The sequence below is a fragment of the Procambarus clarkii genome, chromosome 65 (assembly GCF_040958095.1).
Source record: "Procambarus clarkii isolate CNS0578487 chromosome 65, FALCON_Pclarkii_2.0, whole genome shotgun sequence".
Classification (NCBI taxonomy): Eukaryota; Metazoa; Arthropoda; class Malacostraca; order Decapoda; family Cambaridae; genus Procambarus; species Procambarus clarkii.
This window is the reverse complement of record NC_091214.1, coordinates 19,741,180-19,764,327: the sequence shown is the minus strand read 5'-3', so window position 1 is coordinate 19,764,327 and position 23,148 is coordinate 19,741,180. Positions and strand designations below refer to the sequence as shown.

Genomic DNA, 23,148 nt, shown 5'->3' with positions numbered 1-23,148 from the left:
ACTTGGATAAGTTCTTGCAAGAAGTGCCGGACCAACAAGGCTATAGTGGGTATGTGGGCCTGTGGGCCGGTTCAAGCAACAGCCTTTTGGACCAGGTTATCACAAGTCGAGCTTGGGCTCGGGGAGGAGAAAACTCCCAGAAACCTCTCCAGGTATGCTGCAGGTATTTGGAACATTCAAGGAAACCCATACGAAAGATTACTTGGATATTGAAATCTGGATCCCAAACTATACTCTATTATAGATGTGACATTACTATTATTAACATCTTTATTGACAAAATTAATTACAATTTTGCCTAATCTGAGGATTTCGAAGTGAGGATAATGTTGGTATTCACTGTCACGTAGAACAGAGAGTCATACACAAGACAATAGGTCTAAACTAGCACACACATATCACGGGTACAATTAATGTTTTAATGTATGAATATGTAAAAACATATTCATACATTAAACCAGAGCGCAACTCCATAGTCTCCTGAGACTGATGGATGCCTACTATGTAAAAACAACTTTCTATTGTGCACTGCCACACAAGGGCAGGGATGGGTTCATAAGTGATGCAGCTTAGAAGTATTATAAATAGAATTGTTCTTCATAATTTAAAATGGACAAGCAAATTTTTTATAAATTGTTAGGATGTCGTCCAGAACACCTCTCAAGTGTCAATGAAATAGTTACACGGTTGGTGGTACAAGAGGCCAGGAGGTCTAAAATCTTTTACGGTTTCACATTCAACAATATAGTGTTCTAGTGAATGCATTAGAGGTTTATCACAGAGTTTACAATCTGAATATTCTGGTAGTGGCTCAGCCTCGCTAACCTGCCAGATGTGTGTCTAGCCAAGGCGAATTCGCGCAATGACTACATCACATTGCCTGGTCCGGTTACTGTGCTGACCATACAAGTACCTTTTATTACAAAAGTTGTCATAACTTTTAATACTGCAGCTTTCAGGTCTCTGGGCATTTCTTAGTTCTTCTAAATCTGAATTAATTTCTTTAATTTGTATGTTTCTAACAATTGCATGAGAGAGTCCGAAGTCATAATCAGTGTTTTCTTTCCTGCAGCCTCATTGGCCAATCGATCTACAAAGTCATGTTTTCCAACTCCAACATGGGATGGGATCCACAGAGTCAAAGAATATCATTCCACCACCATTGAGCATATGTGGGAACCGACCTGTGAGATTTATATTTATTTAATTTATATGAATTTATATAGAATTTATATGGTGTCGGATTTTCCGACAGCATAAGGTACTCAGTGACTAGATAAATGCCCAAATAGCTCAGTCTGTCGTGCTTGCCCAGTTGTTCAATCTGTGTACTATGCATGATCATTTCATTCCCTTTATATACTGCACATGCACAACCTGTTCTACCAGTGCCTAATTGCACGGAGCCATCAGTAAAGGCATAGGATTCAGTTGGTTTGAGATTTTGAAGATGACAGTTAATAGCTTCTAATGTTATACGTCTCATAGTTTCAGTGTTATACATTTGTTTTACACTGATGGGGGTATAATGCAAAGAGACCTGCACATCTTTCCAAGGGGGAATATAGTGAACAGTTTTATCAGGGTTAAGAGACATTCAGTTTCAGAAGATTATAGGCACAACAACTGAGCCACACACTGTAAGGAACTTTTTGCGGCGGATTGAGGGAAGTCAGAATTGTTTAGAATGGATCTCAATTTAATTTGAATAGAGCTGGGGGAACCATTATTTTTCAAAGTTTTGGCACAAAACACAATACTAAGTAGAACTATTCTTTCATAAATGGAAGGTAATTTTAGTTCCTTTCTCATGTTAACAATTCTGATGCGACAGAGAAATTAGGTCACATGGAGGAAGTCTGCATATTAAAGAGGAACTGATATGCACATAGCTCCTAAACTCAACCACTGAGGTGGTAAATTTCAACTATAAGAGGATCGACTGGTAAAAAATGAATATAGACCTAGCAAACATCCAATGGGGAACAGTCTTAAGCAACTAAACTCCCACGCAGGGAATAACCCAACTGACAGCTGAAGCATACACGATCTTCTTGAAGCATGTGCCTGTGAGGAGGGTCAGAAAGGGGACCACTCACTTGGTCCTCAAGTCCTTGGAAAGAGTACTTGACCACTTCTGGGCAGAAGTGGTCAAGGTCTTGGAAGTCACACAGGAGAGAGCACGTTGAACAGATCTGGGCGAGGAGCTGCCGTCACCAGGGCTGTGGCTTGGAGGTGAAGCTGCTCTTGAGCAATTGTTTTTGTCAGAAATAACGTTCAGTAGTAAGAGTTGTATAGTGGAAAAGGCAAGCTAGCAATAGGTTGTGTGTGATGAAAGCTGGTTGGTGATACAGGATGTGTTACTCTTGATACTCATTATAGGAGGTTAGGTGAGACGGATGACGGGTAGCATGTTAGGAGAGGATTGGTTGCCTGGCCTGCTGACAACTGCTCTCCCTCAGCGAGTGAAGAGAGAAGAAGGTGGCGTGGACAAGGTTGGGTCCCTTCCCTGACTGTGGGGTGATGGTCTTCCCTCAGTGTGCTGGCCATTACCCGGTCTTGCCCTGTACTCTCTCTCTCTCCCCTCGTCCTGCTCTTTAATATTCTCTCCTTCCCTTATGCCAGCTCTCTTCTCCTATCTCACTGCAGTACCCTCGGTGTCTTGCTTATGGAGTTATATTAGACAGGTGTCTTGAGAGTGGGAAGGGGGGGGGGGGGTTCTGCACTGTGGCTTGGGTTGATGACGGCTTACCTTGACGTCACACACACACACCATCTTGCTATTATACAAAGCCTTATTCCCCACCACATGCTCATACTTGTTCATGTTTATAATGCATGCAACACCAAGCCAATTATCTAGCCCAATCCAATTACCAAAATCTTCCTATTATACTGTTTTTGAGAATTTTAAATTAAAATTATCCAGTACTAAGGATTAGATTGACAGTATAGAAAAAATGTGTTATGGACAAGCAACAAATTAGTACTCGTCGACTAGATAAGACTAGATCGATGTGTTTGGTGATTGTTGGTGCTGGTGTCTGTTTGGGCTGCTCTTTCCCCCCCCCCCCCAATCCTTCCACCACTCACCCATGGCAACATTGGGTTAAAACAACGATCTCTCCTGGTAATAGTCTCCCTTAGCTCAGCACTTTGAAAATTGTAAGAGCTTCACTTTACATCCACATCTATCGGTCCACCAAATTTAATCGAAATCCGTGTATTAGTTTGTTTGATATTGTATTCACAAATAGATGAGTGTATTTATATAAATTCAGTCGAAAGTGTGCTCTTTGAGGGGGATACTAGAAAATTATTCCACATCTTATAATGGAAAAACAAAATGTTTATGCCAAATCTAATTATTTCTAGTGCAGTGGAGCTTGACTCGACTTTATTGGACTGCTGGTTGGAATTCCAATATTTGCCTTGGTGTATCCCCCCTGGTAGCGCCATCAAGGCTTCGCCATCCTCCCGGATACACCATAACCTCCTGGGACACTACAGTTTCATCTTGTATTAGCTGATTGTGCACTACTGGCAACATTTCCGCCCACCAATATATTCTGTTATAGTTAACGATTTAGGTTACAATCTCGGGGCTTGGCCATGCAGTGTATTGAGTGATCAGTGTGTGGCAACACCGCCGACAATTCCTACCCTCCAGCATGTTCCGCAGTGAACACCGGGTGGCAACACTCCCGTCGCCGCCGCCTTGCCATCCCGCTTCAACCTCATCATTTTATCAACAATTTAGGCTATACTGAAAAAGTTAATAATATTGTTAAATCTCGCTATGTTAACGGTTCACTCATAAGCCCAATGCTATTATTAATGAAAGGTTTATACTGATAACACCATGCGTGTCCCGCGGGCTGTGTAACGATGCGCCACGAAGATATTTGACAAGTCTTAAACCCAGTGGGAAGCGTCAGAGGCCGCGTGCCTACCCAATCCTCCATGTTTCTCAACGTTTCGTCGTTTTCACAAAAGTGTTTTATGTTCATTGTTGATTAATTTACGACTTTTTCATGAAATACGGTGATGTTTATGGCATGTTGCGTTACTGACGTACCCACTCCCCTACCACTGGCGGATGACAAGGACACCGTCTGCATGTCTGTTGGAATTGTTTAGTTGCTCTTGTTCAATTTAGATTTATTTCATGTATACTGTTAGTAATACTCTGCTCTCGCTCGCAGAGGGAATTCAGAACCGGCCATTCCGCTCAAGTTGTAGAAATGTCTAGTGAGCCTCAGTTTTTAGTAAGAAACTTGCCCGTGATGCTCTCCGGTGTGTAGAGGGCAAATATGGCGGCTCGCCGTGCGGTGGAGGCAGCTGCAGGAGGATGCTGCTGCTACTGCTGCACGCCCAAGGATGGAAATTAAATATAAAATGCGTGAGAGATAATGGTGGTGGAAACGCCCAAGCTGGTGGCGGCACTCCTGCGCAGGTGACGTCACTAGTCTTTGTTCCTGCTGCTGCTGCTGCTGCTGCCGCTGACAACCGCTGCCTCTTGTCGTGACCTTCACGGCTCCTGCCTCGCGCCCCTCACTTCACAACCCCATCATGAATATCGAGGCCCCAAGACACTGGAGAAGGCAGGGATGGTCCGGGTTCATGATTGTGGCTGCCTCTAGTCTAGACCCGCCATGACTGCTGGTCTGGCCACTCTCTGACATTTAGACGCAGGAGAAATTGAGACACATTGGAATGGAAATTGGATGGCGAGTGGAAATTGAGCCGGCTCGCAAATGAAACCCGGGAACAACAGCAGAGACCGCTTTTTGGAAGATGGTAGAGACCGAGCAAGAGGAAGAGATTTCGCGATAAACTCGCCCCTCGGGGCAAAATTTAAAATTTAATTTCGCGAAAAAGTCTTTTGTTGTGACAGAAAGGAGGCAACCACGTCTCCCCTCCTCACCACTTATGCCCTGGTTGATACCTGGTTGAGCCCTCTCAGATCCTCTTGCATAACCCTGGCCCTTCTCCCTGCCGGGGATAACGCAACAATCCTCACCCACCTTGCCAGAAGGTGTGCCATATCCGCCCTCAATGGCAGGGAGAAACTGTGGCCATGTCGGCTCCAGCGAGGCGAGAAGCTTACCATAGCCACCATAATAAGGCAGGGGGGGGGGGGTGGCGGGTATGGATTGAGACATCCCCTTTAAAGACGCAAGGGGGTTTTCTTGTGTGGGGCCCGCGGCGCGAGGGGCAGGTTTCTCCCATCTCGCCCGCGAGAACCTGTCAACTGGCGACGCTGACCAGGGTTGCCATGTCGGAATTATTACCGCGAGAGGAAGTGGCCATAATTAGCCAAGCGGAGCTCGTTTATTTTCTTTCATGAGGCGAGGAATTTGTTGTTGGCAGCGCACGAGACTTTCCTTCCCTGGGTGTTATTAGCGCGAGGAAGGTGGCTCCTGTTCTCACGGTGTCTGGTGCTGCACGATGGATAAGGTCCTCGCCACCAGGGACGCCTCCGGCCCCTGTTCTCACGGTGTCTGGTGCTGCACGATGGATAAGGTCCTCGCCACCAGGGACGCCTCCGGCCCCTGTTCTCACGGTGTCTGGTGCTGCACGATGGATAAGGTCCTCGCCACCAGGGACGCCTCCGGCCCCTGTTCTCACGGTGTCTGGTGCTGCACGATGGATAAGGTCCACGACACCAGGGACGCCTCCGTGGTTGCCATGACGGTATTCTGCAACGTCCTGTTTTTGTATATTTCAAGCAGCTTTATATTTAACCTTCGAGTGTGTTCTTGACAACTGGTTGGAGTGTGTTCTTGACAACTGGTTGGAGTGTGTTCTTGACAACTGGTTGGAGTGTGTTCTTGACAACTGGTTGGAGTGTGTTCTTGACAACTGGTTGGAGTGTGTTCTTGACAACTGGTCGAGCGTCTTGGTGAGAGGTGTTTGAGCGTGGTCTTTGTCAACACTGCGGGTGCCTTTGGGTGTAACAGGCAGAAAGCTCTTCATGCTCCATTATCAGTCACCTACTCACAAAGTTTTAAACTTTCAAATATCTGACAAATCAAGACTTTACATTAGATCAATATTGCCCTCACGAAAGATTCGGGAAGTTTTATCCAGTTGATGGTGGTCCCAGACCAGCAGGAGGGAGAGTTGATGGTGGTCCCAGACCAGCAGGAGGGAGTTGATAGGTGGTCCCAGACCAGCAGGAGGGAGAGTTGATGGTGGTCCCAGACCAGCAGGAGGGAGAGTTGATGGTGGTCCCAGACCAGCAGGAGGGAGTTGATGGTGGTCCCAGACCAGCAGGAGGGAGAGTTGATGGTGGTCCCAGACCAGCAGGAGGGAGTTGATGGTGGTCCCAGACCAGCAGGAGGCAAGAGTTGAAGAAAACATCCACCATTGTTGCATCAATATTTGTAATGCGTAATGCTTGCTGGGAGGGACTTTGAAGTAGCCATAGACAGCATGCTCGTGCACTCTGCACCAGGCCCAGACTCGTAGAATTCTATATTCATCAAGAAGGGCAAAACACCACTATCGCAGGTCTTAAACATCTTTTAGAGATGGATCCTAGATACTGGCGTCATCCCTGGCATACTTAAAACAGAGGAGATCGCGCCACTTTACAAAGGAGGTAGTAAAGCAGATGCAAACAATTATAGACCTAATACCTCTAACTCACACATCATAAAAATCTTTGTAAGCATGCTAAGAAGCCAGATTACAAATCACATGGAATCACAACATCTACACACAACCCTGGACAACACGAGTTCAGAACAGGCGCTCCTGCCTCACAGTTGCTAGATAACTATGACATTGTTTTCCTTGGCACCTAAGGCAACCTGCTTGGATGGGGTTCTGGGAGTTGTTTTACTCCCTAAGCCCGGCCCGAGGCCAGCCTTGACTTGTGAGAGTTTGGTCCAACAGGCTGTTGCTTGGAGCTGCCCGCAGGCCCACATACCCACCACAGCCCAGTTGGGCCGGAACTTCTTTTAGAAAACAGTCTAGTTTTTTCTTGAAGATGTCCACGGTTGTTCCGGCAATATTTCTTATGCTCGCTGGGAGGACATTGAACAACCGCCGACCTCTGATGTTTATACAGTGTTCATTGATTGTGCCTATGGCACCTTTGCTCTTCACTGGTTCTATCCTGTATTTTCTTCGATATCGTTCACTCCAATACGTTGTTTTTTACTATGTAGATTAGGGACCTGGCCCTCCAGTATTTTCCATGTGTATATTATTTGATATCTCTCTCGTCTCCTTTCTAGTGAGTACATTTGGAGAGCTTTCAGACGATCCCAATAATTTAGGTGCTTTATCGCGTCTATGCGTGCCTTATATGTTCTCTGTACTCCCTCTTTTTCAGCACTCTCTCGTGCTCTGAAGGGGTAAGCGAGTACTGAGCAGTACTCGAGAAGGGACAATTCAAGTGACTTCAAGTGTACAACAATTGTGATGGGATCCCTGGGTTTGAAAGTTCTCGTAATCCATCCTAACATTTTTCTGGCTGACGCAATATTTGCTTAGTTATGCTCCCAAAACGTTAGGTCGTCGGACATCATTATTCCCAAATCCTTGACATGCTGTTTTCTTACTATGGGCAGATTCGATTGTGTTTTGTACCCTGTATTATATTTCAGATCCTTATTTTTGCCGTACCTGAGTACCTGGAATTTATCGCTGTTAAACGTCATGTTATTTTCTGCTGCCAAATCGAAAACTTTGTTGACATCTGCTTGTAATTTTTCAATGTCTTCAGCAGAGGAAATTTTCATGCTGATTTTTGTGTCATCTGCAAAGGATGACACGAAACTGTGACTTGTAATTTTTGTCTGTATCTTGTATGAGAATAAGGAACAGCAGTGGTGCAAGGATCGTACCTGGAGGTACAGAGCTTTTAACTGCGCTTGGACTCTGTTTTATTTGATTGACTGTTACTCTTTGTGTTCTGTTCGACAGGAAATTGGGTATCCAGCGTCCTACTTTACCAGTTATTCCCATTGACCTCATTTTGTGTGCTATCACTCCATGGTCACATTTGTCGAATGCCTTTGCAAAGTCTGTGTATACAACATCTGCATTTTGCTTTTCTTCTAGAGCTTCTGTGATTTTGTCATAGTGGTTGAGTAACTGTGACAGACAGGATCTTCCCGCTCTAAATCCATGTTGTCCTGGGTTGTGTAGCTCATTATTTTCCATAAAACTAGAAATTTTATTCCTGATCACTCTTTTCAACAACTGTTGTTATGTGTGATGTTAGTGCAACTGGTAACTTGCCTATAATTTTTTGCCAAAGCTTTACTACCCCTCTTGTGCAGAGGAGCTATATCTGTAGATTTAAGTGCAGTTGGTATCTCCCCCTGTATCCAGGCTCTTTCTCCATATTACGCTGAGTGCTCGCGCTACTGGTACTTTACATTTCTTTATTAATATTGAATTCCATGAGTCAGGCCCAGGAGCTGAGTGCATAGGCATATTGTCACTTTCTCTTTCAAAGTGTTCCAAGTTCGTGTTAATGTCCGTTATATTATCTGCAGCTTGAATTGTTATTCATAAAGAAACTGTCTGGGTCCTCAACTTTCATGTTGTTTATTGGTGTGCTAAACATAGTCTCATACTGGCTTAGAATTTCACTAATCTCTTTGTTGTCCTCTGTGTACGTACCTTCAGTTGTAATTAAAGGTCCAATACTGGTCGAGGTTTTTTTATTTTGATTTTGCGTGTGTGAAAAAAATATTTTGGATTTTTCTTTATCTCTTGTATAGCTTTCTGTTCCAGTTCCATATCCTCAGACTCGCATGCTTCATCGTCTGCTCTATTTCTTCCATCTCCCTGTTTAGGTTTATTTTCCTTTCTTGTGATAGTCGTGTCTGCCAAGCATTTCCGTTATTTTTTCCTTCTGTACAGTCGTCTGCGTTCTCTTTCTAGAGTGGTCCTCTTTCTGCCCCTCCTCACAGACACGTGCTTCAAGCAGACCTTGTAAGCTTCAGCTGTCAGTTGAGCTATTCCCTGTGTGGGAGTTTTGTCGCTTAAGATCGTCTCCAATTGAATGTTTGCAAGGTCTACATTTATTTTTTCCCAGTCGATCCTCTTATTGTTGAAAATGAATTGATTGAATACTCCTTCTCGCTTGTTGGGCCTCTTAGACCTACTACCGCTATTTATGCTAGTTCGCACTTCAATGAACTTATGGTCTGAGTATGTAGTATCTGAGATTATAATGTCTCCTCTGTGTACTGAGTGTCCCATGTACTGAGATTGTAAGGCTCCTCTTGGTGATGTCATTGACCTCGTTGTGTCTTGCATGGCAGCCCGTGGATCTTCCGCAGTCCATATTGGCCTGCTTTCACCCTGTTGTAAATTCACTTGTAATCAGTGTGATTTGGGGCACCAAGGCGGAGGGCCACTGCTACATGAAGGGATTCTGGTTCTAGACGTGTGCCCATTGCCGACATGGGTACTGCCAGGAGGAAGTCTCCTGCATGGGGGGCACGCACTGCTCTGATGTGGGTTTTCTCCTTGTCTGATGTTGTGATGCTGAGCATGGCATCAGCTATTTTTTTCCACTAGTGGGTGGTCCCAGTTGGACTTTTTTGTTATCATCTATGATGGGTGCTTTGGCTGCAAGAGCATCCTACTGCTTTGAACATTCAGTGAAAGCAGGATCAAGTATTCCTGCTGAATCACTCTGGTTCAGGTAGGATATCTCTTACGAGGTCGTGCGATGCCACTCTGGGAGGCTGTGCGGACACCGAGGCCGCCGAGTCTTTCAGGGAGGGTTGCTTGCTCCCACTGAGAGTCGTCCAATGGCAGGTTCAGGACTTTCACCAGCATGGACCTCAGAAGGGTGTCATACACATTTAATTTCGGGCTGTTGTTGGTTGGAGAACACCTCAGAAAGTAAGTCAACTTAGGGAGAGATAAGCATCTTGTAATGAGGAAGAGAGCATCAGTCTTGTCAATCCTGTCCAGCATTCTCCTTAGATCAGTGATTTTTGCACCCAGGACCACCTCGATTACTATATATATATATTTCGCGTAAGTATCCACTAGGAAAATGAAATGAAAATTCCGACCGTTTTCAAAATTCAGAAAATTATGAAAACGAAATTCCGAACGTTTTCAGAAAATTAAAAAAGGTGAAGTGTCCAACACATTATTTGTTCAGTCAAGAGATTGTAATCATTCAGGAGAATGGACAAATTTAAGCAAAATTGTGGCGTGTAAATCAGTTACTTGGAGTATTTGCCTCCAGCCTTCAGGTGTGTGTGTGTGTGTGTGTGTGTGTGTGTGTGTGTGTGTGTGTTGGACGTTATTTCTGGACTTGTGGCTTATGGCAGCACCTCCACCATCATGGTACCTAATGCAATTATTATAAATTATCAAAATAACTCATAAATTAATTATTCTGACACGTAATATCTCATTAATTGCTAAATGAATAAATATAGCCTATGATAAATGCATTTTCAATTATTTCCCAATGAAAAATTAAAATTTTTGTAGATTAAGTGTGGTTTTGGCATCGAATCTTACAAATTGTAACTCATTTAAATTACAATTATACAAATACGAATTTTTACATCATGGAACATTTTAATTAATGTATTACAAATTGGCCGCCTTTCGACCGTCAGTCTACTGGTGTACAGATTCCTGAGCTTCCCCTAGTGTTAAAGAGAGAACTGGATAAACACCTCCAAAGGATACCTGATCAACCAGACTGTGACTCATACGTCAGGCTGCGAGCAGCCGCGTCCAACAGACTGGTCGACCAGTCCAGCAATCAGGAGGCCTGGTCGACGACCGGGCCGCGGGAACGCTAAGCCCCGAAACCATCTCAAGGTACCCTCAAGGCAAGGTTGCACCAGTTGCTTGTACTCTGTACACCAGTTGAGAGGCGGGACCAAAGAGCCAAAGCTCAACCCCCGCAAGCACAACTTCTTTTTCTTATTGTCTCATCAGATGTAGACACAAATACAAGTCAGAGCTTCATGTCATCTTTTGCAGATGGCACAAAAATCAGAATGAAAATTACTTGTGTAGAAGACATATAAAAGCTGAGTCTTCTCCCGGCGAGTATAAGAAATATTACCAGAATAAAAGGCAGCAATATTACCACAGAGGCAGTCAAATCGGCCAACAATCACGAGTGACTTGTACGCTATACGGGTACCTGGATTGTACCTGGATAGGGTTCTGGGAGTTCTACTTCCTAAACTTGACTGCTTGACTAGTGAGAGCTTAGTCCAACAGGCTGTTGCTTTAGCGGCTCGCAAGCCCACATATCCACTACAACCAGGTTGGTCCGGCACTTCTTGCACAAAACTGTCCAGTTTTTCTTGAAGACGTCCACTTTTATTCCGGTAATATTTCTTATACGCGCTGGGAGGATACTGAACAACCGAGGACCGAGAACTCTATGTTCATCCAGTGTTCTCTGATTGTGCCTATGGCACCTCAACTCTTCACTGGCTCTATTCTGCATTTCATACCATAACGTTCACTCCAGTATTATGAATTTTACCGTGCAAATTTGGGACCTTGTCCTCCAGTATTTTCCGTGTATATTATTTGGTACTTCTCTCGTCTTCTTTCTAAAGAGTACATTGAGAGAGCTTTGAGATAATCCCAATAGTTTAGGTTCTTTATCATGTCTGTGCGTTCTGTGTTCCCTCTACTTCAGCAGTCTTTCCTGCTCTGAAGGGGAAAAGCGAACATTAAGAAGTACTCAAGGTGGGATAGCGGTTCATTTGATTATTGCCTTGAACGTTCACTAACAACGAAAGCCAACAGTCTTTCTGGTCGTAAATATAAAGGTAATTATCAGGAGAAAGTGTCAAGCCATTACGACTATATGGTCGTAAATATAAAATGTAATGGACTAAATGAGAGAATAGCCACAAGTACAGTAAGAACCAAAGAATAATGTATATAACTGGACTTGCCATATTTTGAACCACTTTTCAACTCGGGACACTCTGCTAATTACTCCACAGTTTTTAAAGTTATATTTTACTATTAAGTTAATATGGCTTCATTATTTTGCGTACTCTGGGGTGGGGGGGGGGAATTTGTCCTGTGTTCTGGAAGCAAAAACTTTGGGGAACTGTTTGATATATAGAGGTTGTTCTTTAGTTAGTATCATATATATCATCATATATTATTACCTTGGTATATTTCGGTGTGTGTTGGTGATTTATGAGGTGTTGAGGCTGGCTGTGAAGGTGTGAGATGACCAGAGAGTATATGAGAGCATGTGAGCATTGAGAGAGACCGCGTCCATGCTGCTGGTGCTTCACCTTTATGTGGCGCCACTGCTGATTGGTTCGTGCCTGGGTGGTGGTGAGGGGGTTGCTGGAGTCACTGGCGCAAAACGTGAGAGTTGGCAGAGAGAGGAAGGTGGGGGGGGGGGGGTGATGGGAGGGAGGCGTTACTAAGCCAAGAATATCGTCCACCTTGCCAACCTGTACGTGTGCTCGTACGTCTGGCAACACGCCGCAAGGATCTCGTTAGTGTCTGCCGGATTCGTCCCCTTAATTTCGTTCTCGTTTTTCAGTTTTCTCTTTGTTTCGTTCCGGTCGGTCGTTGTCAAATTTGAAGCTGGAGTGACAACCAGCGGCTCTAAATATGTCTTTTTCGCAGCTGATCCTCGTTGGTTTCTCTTGGACACAAAATATGGTTTATTTATCATAGGAAAAGTAGAAAATTTGTACAAATTTGGAGTCCTGCAGATGAAGTCACAATAACGTGGCTTAAAAATGTTGACCAAACCCACACACTAGAAATTGAAGAGACGATGACGTTTCGGTCCATCCTGGATCATTACCAAGGCGATAGTCCTGGTTGGTTGGAGTCCTGGTTCTTCAAGAATGATGCAGGGCTCTGAAAGGAATATGTAGCCATGCCTAATGGATTTGTCCGACTTTCGGTTTTATTTTGTTTGAATCGGCTTTGAGCCTTCCTTTCTGGGGAGGATATGTTAAGAGGAGCAGTGGTTCCTACTGCAGGGTTGTAAATGTTTACCGTTGGTACCACGTCGTTAGTGAGGAAGGCGAGGCATTTCGGGAGATCGTTAGTGCAAGAGCATATCGCCACAACCAGCTTGGCAATTTTGTGCAGATTTGGACAAAACCTGCCTGTTATCATCAGAATGAAGATCAAAAATCTTTTATCTTGCTTTGTTAATAATTTTGAAGACCTGAATGTAGACCAGGTATACAACTGGCTGTGGTATAGTGGTATATGGTCCTCTCTAGCTCGCTTCGCACGCCACAACGACCAGGCTTCGAATCCCAGGCTGGTAGGCTGAAGGGTCACCGTTTCTGTTCTCCGTCACCCGATTGCACCCAACAGTAATTGGGAACCAGAGTGAAAGAATAATTGTCGGGTCATAATCTAGGGAAGATCATGAAGGACAGTTAGGTAACCACTTCCAGTACTTGGACGTGGGTCTCCTCCATCCCCTCAGCTGGAATAATAGGCAAGAGTGTGCATGCAGTGGGAGGCAGGGGACATTTGTCGACCAATTACTGCTGCACACTTATCATTGTCAATATTGGAAATTCACTAGAACGCGTCCAGCGAAGGATGACAGAGTTAACTTAGCAAATTAGAAACCTTTCATATGAGGAGAGATTGACAGCTTAATTTGCATTCTTTGATTCTTGTGGGGGGGGGGATGACATGATGGTCACCCACCTCCGTGCGGTGATGGAGGCCACTCACCCACTTGTGGGTGAGTGGCCATAACAGGGGTGATGTTGATGGGGTATCAACACATGGTGGAGAACGAGGCAATGGGTATGGGATGGATGGGTTTATATTTGGGAGGGGCCTGGGTGGGTCCTGGTTCGATGGCAGGGTTGTTTTGTGGAACCAGTTGGCAAGTGGCATGATGGAGGTGGGATCCCTTGATTGTTTCAGACGAGGTTGAAACTAGGATTTTTATAAGAGTAGACAACATACGGGACACAACAAACCTCCAGTCAGATGTAAATCAGGTCTTTCGATATGCTACATAAATAATACGGTATTTAATGAAGATAAGTTCCAGCTTCTGGGCTACGGAGTTAGTTTAGTTCATTTATTATACACCCTAAACCCATCTTGTGGGTGGTAGTGGAAAGGGTTACAGAGGCACATAATGGGCTCAGGGACTGAACCCCACAATTCATTGAGCTAAGCAAGTTACAGTCTTGATGAGCTAGCTGCACGACGGAAAAAATGAAAATACAAAAACGGAGACCACGTATAAAGCGCAGTCATATAACATACAACGAACAAGCAATGTAAAGGATTTGTGTATACTCATGTTGGAAGACCTTACCTTTAAAGAACACAATAAAGTGGCCATCACAATTATAAGAAAAATAACAGGTTGAATAACAATAACAGTTTATGCAGTTGAAGAACTGCATAAACATCAGAGGTCCGCGGTTGTTCAACGTCCTCCCAGGAAGCATAAGAAATATTGCCGGAACAACCGTGGACATCTTCAAGAGGAAACTGGATTTATTCCTCCAAGGAGTGCCGGACCAACCGGCTGTGGTGGGTATGTGGGCCTGCGGGCCGCTCCAAGCAACAGCCTGGTGGACCAAACTCTCACAAGTCAAGCCTGGCCTCGGGCCGGGCTTGGGGAGTAGAACTCCCAGAACCCCATCAACCAGGTATCAACCAGGTATCAACAAGAACCTTTTAAACTATAGATGCTATACCAATGATACTTTTCAAGACGCTAGTGCTCTCTAGAGTGGAATACTGTTGCACAATGACAACCCCTTTCAAAGCTGGATAAATTGCTGACCTGGAGAGCGTGCAGAGATCCTGTATTGCTAGAATCTACTTAGTAAAGCATCTAACCTATTGGGACCGACTAAAATGCCTAAATCCCTATTCTCTTGAGCGCAGGCGGGAGAGATACAAAATAATTTACACGTGGAAAATAGAAGAGGGGCTGGTCCCAAACCTGCACACAGAAATACCACCACACGAGACCAGGAGGCATGGCAGGATGTGCAGAATACCCACGTTGAAGAGCACAGGTGCAATACGTACTCTACCTTACCTTACCTTGAGGTAATTCCGGGGCTCAGCGACCCAGCGGCCCGGTCGTCGACCAGGCTTCCTTGTTGCTGAACTGGTCAACCAGGCTGTTGGACGCGGCTGCTCGCAGCCTGACGTATGAGTCACAGCCTGTGACTCATACGTCAGCCTGTGACACCCTGTGAGTTCTCTCTGAGAGAGAACTCTATCAACATCAGAGGCCCGAGACTGTTCAGCACGCTTCCACTACACATACGGGGCATAACTGGCAGACCCCTCAGTGCTCAAGAGAGAACTGGATAAGCACCTTCAAAGGATACATGATCAACCAGGCTGTGACTCGTACGTCAGGCTACGAGCCGCGCGTCCAGTAGTCTGGTTGATCAGTCCGGCAACGAGGAGGCCTGGTAAGCCCCGGAAACACCTCAAGGTAACCTCAAGGTGGTACAGCCACCACGTACAGTGTGGTACAGCCACCACGTACAGTGTGGTACAACCACCACGTACAGTGTGGTACAACCACCACGTACAGTGTGGTACAACCACCACGTACAGTGTGGTACAGCCACCACGTACAGTGTGGTACAGCCACCACGTACAGTGTGGTACAGCCACCACGTACAGTGTGGTACAGCCACCACGTACCGTGTGGTACAGCCACCACGTACCGTGTGGTACAGCCACCACGTACCGTGTGGTACAGCCACCACGTACCGTGTGGTACAGCCACCACGTACCGTGTGGTACAGCCACCACGTACAGTGTGGTACAGCCACCACGTACAGTGTGGTACAGCCACCACGTACAGTGTGGTACAGCCACCACGTACAGTGTGGTACAGCCACCACGTACAGTGTGGTACAGCCACCACGTACAGTGTGGTACAGCCACCACGTACAGTGTGGTACAGCCACCACGTACAGTGTGGTACAGCCACCACGTACAGTGTGGTACAGCCACCACGTACAGTGTGGTACAGCCACCACGTACAGTGTGGTACAGCCACCACGTACAGTGTGGTACAGCCACCACGTACAGTGTGGTACAGCCACCACGTACAGTGTGGTACAGCCATAATTAGTGACTGGTTGTGGCCCCAGATGAGAGATCTTGTGATGTCGTCCATCAGCCACGTCTTGGCAGCTTGACACACTTCCGAAGCTTTGTTTTTCCCTAAACATTGCTTGCACATGTTCAAGTCCTGATGCACAATAAAAAATGTTCTATTAGTGAACCAAGATTATATTGCATGCCATTGCTGTGAGGCATGGCACCTGCGTCATCAATTATGAGGATAAAGGTTTGCTGACACGGCAGTAAGTTACTTGCACTTCATTTTCCATTATACAGGTTCGTGTACCCCAACATAACACCTTCTTGCTTACCAAACTCCCAATTGCTCACAGTTTTTATAACTCTAACCTCACACCTCATGAAGCAAGCATTGCGACACTGTTTTAATCAAGTAATAATTTGTTGACAGTATTGTTTGGCTACTAGTAGGGATGGCAGCTTAGCGGCGCCTTTTTTGTTTTTAGGAAAGGCACGGCTGTGCTCTTAAGGAATTCTTATGGGGTAATTCAAGTATTTTCAGAGTCCAATTAAGACCGAAATATTTTCAGAGACCAGTTTAAGACCGAATTTTTTCAAAGTCCAGTTTCGGTAAGAAAAATCTTATGTAAAACATAGTCACTCTTTACCCGTTTAAGAGTAAAGTTCACAGTTTCTATATTCAGACAATACGTTCATTAGGAGTTTAAGTAATTTCCAGTATCCGATGTTAGTTCTTGGCCCTGCCTCTATTTATTTTCAGAGTTATAATCCTTGCTGCGGTTTAAAAAAAAAAAAAAAAGAGTTCTTATAGATATAATTAAACTCTATGGACTTGAGCATATACTTTTATTTTAAAAGTTCACCAGACGTTAGTTCTTGGACCCGGCTCTATACGTTTATAAGTGTAATTTCACTATGAACCGATCAATTTCCCTGAAACTTAAAATCACAATATTTCAGACGTAATAATAAAAAATAGGGTTACCTAGTTCTAGCTCCCGTTCTCCACCTTAGTTTATTCCCGTAGATTCCAATACTATTAGTCAAATTTTCCCTGAAATGTAAAATATCTGTATTTCAGACATGGTAAATCAAATCAAGGCAGTTACTGAGTTTCAGCTCTTGTCCACCGCCTTAGTTCATTCGTACAACTCCGCTATTATCTGATAAATTTCCTCGAGATTTAAAACAGTTATTTCGAATGCAGCAAATCAGATCAAGACTGTAACCAAGCTCCAGCTCTTGCCCCCCACCTTACTTTACTCGTGTAACTTCGTTAGTATCTATCAAATTCTCCTGAAATTTAAAGTCGCTGTATTTCGGACGTATTAAAATAAATGAAAGCCGTTCCCAAGATCCATCTCCTGTCCGCCTTACTTCATTCGTACAACTCCGTTAGTATCTACCCAAATCCCGTGAAATTTAAAACATAGTTATTTCAGATGTAGTAAATAATACGAACACAGTTACAGAGTTTCAGCTCCTGTCCTCCGCCTTAGTTTGCTCCCATAAGTTTGTTATTATCAGTTCAAACCCCAGCAAAATTTAAAACGTAGCTATTTCTGACACAGTAAATCAGATCAAGATAGTTGCACTAACTCCTGTCCTCTGTCTTAGTTCAATGTTCATCAAACTTAGTTATTCCAGAACATGAGACCCGCTCCCTCCCTCCCTATCACCTTATTAAAGTAAACATATCCTCTTATCCAGTACTCTTGTGTCCCAACTGTATAAATAATCATTCACCAGGTAATTTTCACACGTTCATAAAACACCTTATCTCCCCCTCCCTCCCTCCCTATGCTCCTGTTACCTAGCAGTAAAATAGGTACCTGGGTGTTAGTCAGCTGTCACAGGCTGCTTCCTGGGGGTGGAGGTCTGGTCGACGACCGGGCCGCGGGGACACTAAAAAAAACCCGAAATCATCTCAAGATAACCTCAAGATAACCTCCTCCCTGCCCCCCTTACCCCCATGTCTCCCTCCTCCACACCTGACTCTTTCCATACTTCCCCCCTTCCACACCTGACTTTCCATACCTCCCTCCCTCTTACCCCCACCTCCTTCCCTGCACAACCTCTCCCCATTCCACTAACTCTCTGTAAACAATCCCTTCCTTCACCCCCGTACTCCCCTTCCCCCCCCCCCCATTCCCCAACTCCCCCCGCCCCCCCCCCCCCCCACCCCCCACCCCCACCAGATTCATTCACAACTCTGCACCCTCAAGAAATTAAATTTGAGCAATTACCAATAATTTTACTAAATTTATACGTTTTCCCCGTGTTCTTAAAATGTGCTCCCAAATGTCCATTCCATATTTTCGCCTGTTTCTCCGTGCTCTCCATGTTCTGCAAATGTTCTTAGCATGTTTTTCACAAGTTCTGTGATCATTCTTCGTGTACCTCGCATATTCTCTGCAAGTTCAATTCATATTTTTCACCTGTTTCTCCGTGTTCTTTTCATTCTCTTCCATGTTCTCTGTGTCCTTTGTCATGTTCTCAGAATGTTCTTAACAAGTTCATTGTTCATTTTTCGTATACTCTATATACATTCTTTTCGTGTTTTCTTGTTCTCTGTAAGATCAATTCATGTTCTCCGCATGTTCACTGTGTTCTTCACTCTCTCTTACATGTTCTATGTTTCTTTAAAATCAAATGTACGATTGTTTCTGTCATTCAGTAAGTAGATCATTGTTATGTATTATCAATAGCAACATTACTAATTCTCAACAAGTTACTACAAAGTATTTATTTAGTCAATCACTGAGTTTTATTTAAAAAAACTATGTCAATGTAATTCTCTTTACCAGATACCAGGTATCTAGCAGATACCTCCTAACTTCATCTCTGATAATTTAAATATCTTCCAAAGCTGCTTGGTTTATCGCCACTCCTTAGTTCAGGGACTTCTCCTTGCTCTATTGTGAACACCTCCTGGAATCTCTTGTTGTTCTTCACACACCTCTTTGTCAGTTTCTGTGTACCCATATTCTCCCTTTCTCAGTTTCATCACCTGTTCTTTCATTGTTGTTTTCCTCATGTTGAACAGTTTCGGGCGTCTGATGTTGAGAGTTCTCTCAGTGTAACTATTGCACCTCTATTTTTCACTGGGTATTATGCTGATCTTGCCATCCTTTATGGCCTCATATGATGTTGTTGACCAGACCACACACTAGAAGTTGAAGGGACGACGACGTTTCGGTCCGTCCTGGATCATTCTCATACTTCAGCCACGTTATTGTGACCCATCGCCTTCATATGATGTTATTTCTGTGCGCAGATTTTGAACCAGCCCCTCTAATGTTTTCTATGAGCAAATTATTATGTATCTCTCCCGCCTGCGTTCTAGAGAATATAGATTTAAGCATTTTAATAGGTCCCAATAATTTAGATGTTTTACTGAGTGGATTCTAGCAATACAGGATCTCTGCACGCTCTCCAGGTCAGCAATTTTTCCAGCTTTAAAAGGGGCTATCATTGTGCAACAGTATTCCACTCTAGAGAGCACTAACGTCTTGAAAAGTCTCATAATTGATACTTGGGAGCCTGACTCATTCTGTAGACAAATCTGGTCTCTCCTGGCACGAAGATGCCTTATTTGGTCGCTCCTTATGACTATTCTTTGTGTTGGTTGACGTGTAATACAATGTACAATATCAGGGTTCCGTCGACAGTCTGCTGGATGCTGCTACACCTGCAAGCTTGTGAAAGTTGGCCACACTCTGAGCAGCTCAACTTTAACTGAAATCGAGCAGGAGCTCACTGGGTGAACATGAGCAGGCTGTCTCCTGTGGTGGCGGCACGTGTCGTCCTCCTGCACTCTTCATTACACCTCCTCCTTCCCGACCTCTACCTGCTACCCTACACACCTCCTGAAGATACTCCCATTGTATGACAGTTTGCAGAGCAGGATGTGTGGCCGGAGGTGGAGGAACCTCTTGGCTCCAATGTTCTGGCCTTGTCACTGGTTCAACTACACGGTCTGAGAGAGCAGTCGCTTCACCTCCCAGTACATGGATCCCACTCGCTCTTGCTACTGCTGACCACCATTAACAATATTGTCACTCTGGCAAGCTGTGTGCTGGGCTAGTTTACTTCATTTATTATACGCTCCCATACCCATGCTGTAGGCGGTAGTGGATACCCATGCTGTGGGCGGTAGTGGACCCCATACCCATGCTGTGGGCGGTAGTGGACCCCCCATACCCATGCTCTGGGCGGTAGTGGATACCCATGCTCTGGGCGGTAGTGGACCCCCATACCCATGCTGTGGGCGGTAGTGGACCCCCCATACCCATGCTGTGGGCGGTAGTGGACCCCCCATACCCATGCTGTGGGCGGTAGTGGACCCCCCATACCCATGCTGTGGGCGGTAGTGGACCCCATACCCATGATGTGGGCGGTAGTGGACCCCCATACCCATCTTGTGGGCAAAAGGTTACAAAGGCCCATCTCAGCCCAGACCCTCGAGCGTTACCCGAACCTAACCTAACAATGTTTAGAAAATGGGACAGCTCGTCAATTTTGCGAGCCGCTGTGATTGTTAGTACTTTAGATTTTGAGGAAATGCCATATGGTATTGGAGAGTAAGGGTTACACATCACAGTTGAATGTATACTGTAATAGTTTAGCAACAATGAGTTCTAGACCAACCACAAGTACGGTCTCCAGGCTAAGCAACTGACATGTGTGGAGAGCTATAGTGTCATTATTGATATGTTTATCCTGCACCCACCCCACCCCCCACCCACCCAGCGGTGGATAAGTTACAGTCACCCACATATGCTACCTACTGTTAGCAAAATGGGGATATTTGGATAAAAGTTTTCGTAATAAATCACTCTGAGATATTTACACATTTCTTGAACATTTGTTATAGAATTGTCTCTGAATTCACGCATGTTTTCGCACTCCATCACATAGTGACGGAAGGTGTGCCAATAATTTTGTTGACACAGTTAACATTTGGTCAGGTCTACATCAGCAGATAATGAACATTACCAGAGATACTTATAACGGAGTCTAAGTCGAGCAGTAGTAACATCTAGGAGTCTGCTGATGGTATTGAATGATCCATATATATGTGGCTCTTCTTGCACGATGATAGATGGAATTACTATTGTCGATTTCACTTTGCCTCATATCTACAAGGTTTTGTTGAAGTTCTTGGTGTATTTTTGTTCTCAGACTGCATATAGGCACTTCAAAGTTATAGTCAACTCCGTCTTAGAAGACAGATTCTTCGGCTTTATCATGTGTTCCAAAACCAACATGTGATGGTCTTGTGATGTGATGGTGTTAACATCAGAGGTCCGCGGTTGTTCAACATCCTCCCAGCGAGCATAAGAAATATTGCCGGAACAACCGTGAACATCTTCAAGAGGAAACTAGATAGTTTTCTTCAAGGAGTGCCGGACCAACCGGGCTGTGGTGGGTATGTGGGCCTCGGGCCGGGCTTGGGGAGTAGAAAAACTCCCAGAACCCCATCAACCAGGTATCAACCAGGACTCGGTTACCATCATCACTATAGTTTTGTTGTATTTGTGTGTAGCTTGAGACACGAGCATGTTACATTTGTGTCTTAAGAGTTGATCGCAATTAAGGATGATGAAGAATCACTTATAAGAATCAAGTTTGAAGACGTGTAAAAGTCTCAACTTGTACAAAAGCTCTCCCTTCTTGAAGATGGGTGCGCGCGCATCCTCTCCCTCGACAACACTGGTGCCTCACTCTCAACTTGGAATATTTCCTTACATTACCTAACACCACAACAATGTCTTCTGCATGTCTAGGTGTAGCATATTGCTCTTTCTGCTTGGACTGCTTGGACTAACTCCTATTTAAAGCATGATTCTAGATGGAATCTAGTGGGTGTAATATGTGAGGTGATGAATTCAGCTTACAAGAGAAGGTAATGCTTTCTTCCATCCGTGCGTTACTTTGTTGCGTTAACATGCTGTTGTCATATCAGAGTTGTGTCGGAGGAAGTCGATCACGTGTTGCAAATATTTGGTTGTATATGTGTCTGTTATGTCCCTTTCTAATGTGCATTTTCTTGTGTTATCGAATATTTCTGTTGACAGATAGGGTGGCTTCGAAAAAGAACAAAGTGGCTGAAATGAAAGGGCAGAGACTCTACTGTGTGTGTCGGCAGCCAAATGATAAGTCAAGGATGATGGTCCAGTGTGACTGTTGTAAGAAATGGTTTCACCCTCAGTGTATGAATGTTGGTGAAGAAGAGGTACAGGCGCTGGCAGAGTGGCACTGCACTCGTTGTTCTCACTTATTCACCCACAAGTCCCCACTCTCTCACAAACGTAAGTCACTAGCTTCTTTATTCAATGCTTTTACATTGATAGCATTACGAGGCAAAGGTGAACTGGTTATTGCATGAATGCTCAGGGTTCGTAGAATAACTGTAATGGTACAGCTACAGGACCGGGCCGCGGGGACGTTGAGCCCCGAAATCATCGCAAGGTAAGGTGCATGCTGCATGGACCTTATAACTTGGTGTTGAGTGTGGGCGTTGCTCCTCCCTGTAAGGTGGCGTCGGTCACAGTACCTACTCTTGTAGCGTGGAGCTGCCCGCCGACCCCCGACCCCACACACGTCACCCGGTGTGTGGGGTCACACGCTGGGTGACCCCCCCCCACACACGTCATCAGCGTGTGACCCCCCCCACACGTCACCCGGTGTGTGGGGTCACACGCTGGGTGACCCCCCCCCCACACACACACACACACACGTCACCCGGTGTGTGGGGTCACACGCTGGGTGACCCCCCCCCACACACACACACACGTCACCCGGTGTGTGGGGTCACACGCTGGGTGACCCCCCCCCCCCACACACGTCACCCGGTGTGTGGGGTCACACGCTGGGTGACCCCCCCCCACACACGTCACCCGGTGTGTGGGGTCACACGCTGGGTGACCCCCCCCCCCACACACACGTCACCCGGTGTGTGGGGTCACACGCTGGGTGACCCCCCCCCCACACACGTCACCCGGTGTGTGGGGTCACACGCTGGGTGACCCCCCCCCCCCACACACACGTCACCCGGTGTGTGGGGTC

General features: G+C 45.3%; 1 protein-coding gene across 1 annotated transcript in view; it reads left to right on the top strand.

The window, feature by feature from the left end:
• LOC123771149 (uncharacterized) overlaps positions 1-23,148 on the top strand; it is an 88,723-nt gene that overhangs the window by 29,293 nt on the left and 36,282 nt on the right. Inside the window, exon 3 of the mRNA XM_069309716.1 lies at positions 22,158-22,391. Coding sequence (XP_069165817.1) covers positions 22,158-22,391 — 234 coding nt within the window. The remainder of the gene's footprint in view (positions 1-22,157; positions 22,392-23,148) is intronic.